The following is a 6,000-nucleotide window of genomic DNA, read 5'->3' as shown; positions in this document are numbered from 1 at the left end:
CAGAGGCCGATATAGTGCTAAACCTCTGCGTAGACGTTGCCGCCGCCCTCACCACCACCAGCCGCAGCTATCTGCTGCCGCCTTTATTTTAAACCACCTTTTTTCTCAAACCAGCCTGTTTCTTCAAGCTCCTCCGATGCCTTCAGAACGATCCACGCCTTTCCCTCGATCGCCTCCACTTCAAGTACGACTCACAGCGGGGCCGGGTCAACTTCAAGATGCCCCAAGGCCGTCTTCACTCGGCCGTTTCTCAGCACCGCATTCTCGTTGACGACGCGGCCCGGGACAGCTTTTGTCTGTGACCAGAGTCCGCAGCTAAAGCAGCAGACCAACAGAATACTACTTGTTGCAGTAGGCAAGGAAAGTATTCTGTGTTTAGAAAAACTTTTGCTTATCCACTGTGCTCTTTACTAGTGCTAGTTATGACTCCAAACATGTGCAGTAAAGAAGGTGGCGCGTTCCACGCCATGCCTCGATGCGCAGGCGGGGAAGTTTTCCACCTAGCCTCAGTCTTCTTATCTGGCTTGTTTTTGTGCTGTACCCACATAGTGTAAGCGCCGCCTAAGCCAGGAAATGTTGCTACCGCCTTAAACATATGCTCGTCGGATGTATCGTCTCCCACGTTAAGGACAAAGTCCACCTTGCCCTGTTGGCCACCATTTAATATATGCAGCCGGCCTTGGTAGGAACGTTGTAAGATGTCAGTTACAATTTGGCCCTTATCAAGGAAGCGAGATTTAACCTCAACAACCTTGTCGCCCTGTACGACGACCATATCCCAGTGATATTTTTTTATTGCCGCCTGTAACTCGTCTCCCAGCCCTTCTGCGAGCCGGGAATCTGCTGACAAACGGGCCTTACGGTAGTGCCATGAAAGTGAGTACTGTTTCTCCTCAACGCGGGTATTAGGCGTCCGCTTCGTCCATTTTTCCATTATCTCCCGGGCGCCTTGTTTCCAAACAGACACTTGTAACCTATGGTTAGTTGCAGCAATGGAATTGGATGATGAATCAAGACATACTGTCATACTGTTCGCCTAGTGACACCCACTCCTGGCGGGGATTTTTCACAAAAGCGCCGTGCTCGGCACTAAGACCAAGGCCCTCAATGCTTCCAAAGTGCCGGCTGAGGAACGTCCGGTCACGCCCCGAGATAAGCCATACTGTGTTACGCCGCGACGCGGCCAGCGTACGTAAATCCTCAAGCAGTTCTTGGGGGGGGACAGCACGCTCAGGATCATCATCAAATGGGACCAGCGTACCGTCATAGTCGCACATGATGACGCGACGCTGGGCTGTTTTGTACGCTTGTTCAATACCATTCTTGTTCGTAAACTCTTGCCGGAAATACACTGCACGGTGAGATATCGGGTTATTTGGCAATGCCGTGCCGAAAGCGAGCAAGGCCGTAAAAAGAACCTGCAGCACTAGCATGATGTAAAGAGTTCAAAAGCAAGAGGTGTAAAGGATTTAAAAAGAATCGAATGGCTAGTACTTTTTGCCCCTACTCTTCTACCAGCAAACAGAAAGGTATTTGTACTAAGACTAAATTTCTATAAGAAAACAATTCACTATAATTGTAGATTCGTCATAGAATTTAGAATTACGTTTAATGTAATAGAACTTTAAAAAATTAGTATTTATGATTAGTGTATACAGGTAGTATAGGTAAAAATAGTCACAAGGGACTAGTAGGGTAATTCGGACATACCGATAAAGTAGTTATTTATCTTAGGGGTAGCGGTAGAATGCCAGTGTGATTTGGTCAGCGGCCTGTGAGTTAAACCTATTTTAGAATACATTATGTCAGCGCTAGCAAAAACAGTATTCTAGCTGAACTAACCAATGAGAAGGTCAGGATTTAGAAAGTTATATAAAGTTAAAAACTCTTTAGATTTAAGTAATTCAAAGTCAAGGCAAAATAGAGGCAACAGCTATAATTAATTTAAAGATTTATTATATTATGTAACCTATTTAATTAAAGGGTAAAACCTTTATTATGATAGTAAAGTTGTATATATTGCTGTTGCTCTTTGAAGGTTGGATATGAGGGCTTAATCTTGGGCATTGTGGGCGTCTGTTGGCGATAGTAGATTTACAGCAAAAAGGGCGTTTTTTGCATAGGTTATAGACGTAGGCAGTGGCAATGGTGGCAGTGCCTTCCTAAATAGGCTTAACTTACCGGCCGCTGACCAAATTGCACTAGCATTCTACTGCTGCCCTAAATTACTAGTGCACTTTTAATATTTTGCCAGTAGGTTAAACCTAGTTAGGAAGCAGATAATGCTAGCACATTTAACTTATCTAACTAATAAGAGGGCTAGGAACTAAAAAGTTCCACGTTAGATTAACCTAGCGTTAGATTAACCTAGCGCCAGATTAACCTAGCGCTAGCCTAAATTAATCCTGCCTATGCTACCTATACTACCTGGGCAGTAGCTGCGGCAGTAGTAGCAGCACTAACTGCTAGTAAAGTTATTGCTGCTGTTGCATTATAGGTGTCTGTTGGCAATAGTGGATTTACGGCAAAAAGGGCGTTTTTTGCATAGGTTATAGACCTCAGCAGTAGCAGTGGTGGCAGTAGTAGCAGTACCTACATAACTAGGTTTAACCCACTAGCAAAATACAAAAAGTGCACTTATAATTTACCTATAACTATATATATAGAGTAGTTATAGTAGACTAGTAGATAAAGGGTACAGGTAGAATACTAGAGTAATTTATTTAGTAGCTAGTAAGTTAAGCCTATTTTAGAATACATTATGTTAGCGCTAGCAAGAATAATACTCTAACTTAACTAACTAATCAGAAGGCTAGGATTTAGAAAGTTATATAAAGTTTAAAACTCTTTAGATTTAAGTAATTTAAAGTTAAGGTAAAATAAAGGTAATAACAGTAGCACTAATAGCCTTAGTAACACTAATTACTAGCTAAGTTACTACTAGTAATAAAAAAGAGGAGCCTTATAGGCCTACTGTTATTACTTAGTCTTAAGCCGCTGTTGCTCTTAGGCATTATGGGCGTCTATTAGCAATAGTGAATTTACAGCAAAAAGGGCGTTTTTTACATAGGTTATAGACGTGGGCAGTGGTGGCTTTAGCTGTGGCGGTAGCGGTGGTGGCAGTGCCTTCCGAAATAGGCTTAACTCACTGGCCGCCGACCAAATTGCACTGGTATTCTACCTGTACCTAGCAATTTACCTGTAACCATATATGATGTACACGTATAGTGAGCTGCCCATTATAGTGAGCCGCCTACCTTAAGAAAAGCGGGGTGTTTCTGGCTGGGCTGCACGCGAAAACACTGTTACATAATTGGTAAGGGGTCTTAATAATTTCCTAACAGTGGTTTTGCGTGCAGCCCAGCCAGAACAACCCTACTTCTCTTAAGGTAGGCAACTTGCTATAATAGGCAGTTCACTATACGTGTACATTATTATATATATTATCTAATATCATTAATTATACTACTAGCCTAATGGTTTTAGATTAGATTTATTAAAACAAAACTATATTATATTAGCCTAATAATGTTTAGATAAGGTAGAGCTATAGTAATCTAAACTAAGAGTATAATAGATAATTCTAAGTTTTAAACTGTTTTTACTCTCTAGGGTTAAGAGGCTCTTTATTTATTATGATTCTAATACCTAGCTATGATATCTCTCTATAGTGCTAACTCCTCTGCCTACATTTCTCCTAAACATTACGACCTATTTCACCTCCATAGTCCTACCTAACTACAGTCCCATATGTTATTACTTACTACTGATCTAACGTCTCTACGTCTACATTATCTAATATGTATTTCACAAGCCTTCTTCTACTCTTACAATCTCTTTTGCTTGTAGCGGCAGCCCCAGTCAACAATCCTTCTGGCGCGAAGCGTATTAGGACTTCAGACTTCTTTGTGGCTACTACCCACACTTCTCCACTTGCCCTTAACATTACACATGGGAACAAGGGGAATGAGATTCCGATAGTGAAACTCGAATATCTCTCAACCTTCACGAAGAAACCCTTCCTCTACATACAAGCTTCAATTGACAAGGACGACGCAAAGGCTCTAGAAAAGCAGTCGCTGCCATCTCTGCTCAAGGCTGTAACTGCTGATGAAGCTAAGGTTCCACTCGCCAAAATGCCTTACGTTATCTTCCGCGATTACGAGCTGTGGAAAATGGTCTTGACATACTCAAAAGACAAGTTTAGAGGCAGGCCCAGGGCATTTTCAGTTACTCCCAAGGATGCAGAATGGTGGGGAAAATATAAGGAGACAAGGGGCTTCCGGACTGTGTCTGATACGTTTCGGCCCAGGACGATTAAAGAAATCAGGATCAAGGCGAAAAAGAGAGATGGCCATCACGGGTATGAAACGAGATTTGTCCTTAGTAAATAAGCGTGCTATAAATAGACGTCCTAGCTAGTGCTTTCTTTAAGTAACTAACCTAACTTTAACCTTAAAATTAGTTAGTTAACTTACGGCTATTTCTAGCGTTAACTAGTTCGTTATTTACTATTTTTCTATAATAGTTAACTAGGTTAGTTATTTTAGCTTAATGGCTTCCCCCCTAGATAATATTCTTATACTATATAAAGGTACCTTCTATTCCTCTTATAGTGTTTCCTTTTCTTCCCTAGACCCTACAGGTTATAGAGCTATAAGGTGTATTAAAAATTCCTATCTGTTTAGAACCTAACTTTACACTTTTCCTGTATACCCTTAAATAAAACAACAACGTTATAATTACTACTTTAGTAGTAGTAGTAGTAGGTAGCCTACACCCACGGCCTTGGCAGGGTCAGGTTAAGGCTACAAGAGAGGTAGTAAAGGAGGGAAAGGAGGGAGGAAGGGAGATAGTAAAGAATGGAAGAGAGGAAGGAAGAGAGAGAGAGAGGAAGGGCATAGGGAGAAGAGGGGTTCAGTAGAGTAGGTAAGGTAGAGTAGGTAAAGTAATGTTGTAACCTAATAGACTATAGGCAGCTAGAGCCTTACTAAGCCCTAGAAGCATAGGTAACATAATGTCTTATAGACTAATAGAAAGATAGCTCTCTATAGAACAGAAGAACTATAGTATAAGTTACAAAAAGATAATATAGATTAATTTAAATATACTTCTTAGTAGAGTGTATATTATCCTAGGAAAAATATATATAATGTTTGAGATATTATATATAATCTAGTAAATAGTACACTAAGAAAAAAAGGACTTATATATAAAATAGACTTAGATATACTTAAGAATCATAATAAGATATATATCTTTAGGATATATATTTATTTATATATCTCTAGGGTTACCTATTATTATTTTTATTTATTTATAATATACTATACTTGTTCTATAATATTAAGGTAAATTCTTAACTAAATAAGGAAGTATTTAATACTACTATTAGTAACACCAAGGAATAGGTTAATATAGTTAACTATATATATTAGTAGCAATTAATAAATAATTAAGGTAACTATAAGTAATTACTAAATAATTAAGGTAACTATAAGTAATTAATAAATAATTAAGGTAACTATAGTTCTCTATTATATATAAAGAAAAAAAGGATAATTATTATAGGTTAGCTAGTTAAATAACTAACTTATTACCTATAAATCCTTAGAGAATTTATAGCTAATTATCTAAGGATTTACTAGTAATAAGTTATTAGGGTTATTCTAATACCTCTAATATTTATCTATAATAGTTAATATTACAAAAACTACTCTATAGGTTATTAGTATTTCTTCTTACTATAGTAGTTTTAATCTAAGTATTAGTAGTACTAAGTACTTTTTTTTTCTTTTAGTCTTATACGCTATAGTGTTTAGAATATATATTTAGTAAATAATCTTAGTGTTTAAGTTACTTAATATTAAGAGAAAGCTTTAGTTATTTTTTATTTTACTTAAGACTTCTATTACTAATAAACTTATTAATTCTAAAGACTTTATATATATTAAGTACTTTATTTAAATAGACTTCTTTTTTTCTTATAGTAGTAGGCTT

At 38.0% G+C, this 6,000-nt stretch overlaps 2 protein-coding genes across 2 annotated transcripts; one reads left to right on the top strand and one right to left on the bottom strand.

Moving 5' to 3' along the window:
* Nucleotides 1-391: 391 nt before the first annotated feature.
* LY79DRAFT_518307 (trehalose-phosphatase) lies at nt 392-1,277 on the bottom strand (the record flags this gene model as incomplete). The annotated part of the gene is made up of 2 exons (XM_060555024.1): nt 392-966; nt 1,022-1,277. 2 exons carry the CDS (start codon nt 1,275-1,277, stop codon nt 392-394), a joined length of 831 nt encoding a protein of 276 aa, XP_060412730.1.
* A 2,433-nt stretch (nt 1,278-3,710) lies between these two features.
* Nucleotides 3,711-4,538, top strand: LY79DRAFT_558190 (uncharacterized protein). The gene is made up of 2 exons (XM_060558157.1): nt 3,711-4,116; nt 4,191-4,538. Exons 1-2 carry the CDS (start codon nt 3,801-3,803, stop codon nt 4,205-4,207), a joined length of 333 nt encoding a protein of 110 aa, XP_060412729.1. The 5' UTR covers nt 3,711-3,800; the 3' UTR covers nt 4,208-4,538.
* Nucleotides 4,539-6,000: the final 1,462 nt, after the last annotated feature.

The sequence above is a fragment of the Colletotrichum navitas genome (assembly GCF_030913465.1).
Source record: "Colletotrichum navitas strain CBS 125086 chromosome Unknown LY79scaffold_42, whole genome shotgun sequence".
NCBI classification, from domain to species: Eukaryota; Fungi; Ascomycota; class Sordariomycetes; order Glomerellales; family Glomerellaceae; genus Colletotrichum; species Colletotrichum navitas.
The sequence above is the reverse complement of the archived record's forward strand: the minus strand, read 5'-3'. Positions and strand labels throughout refer to the sequence as shown.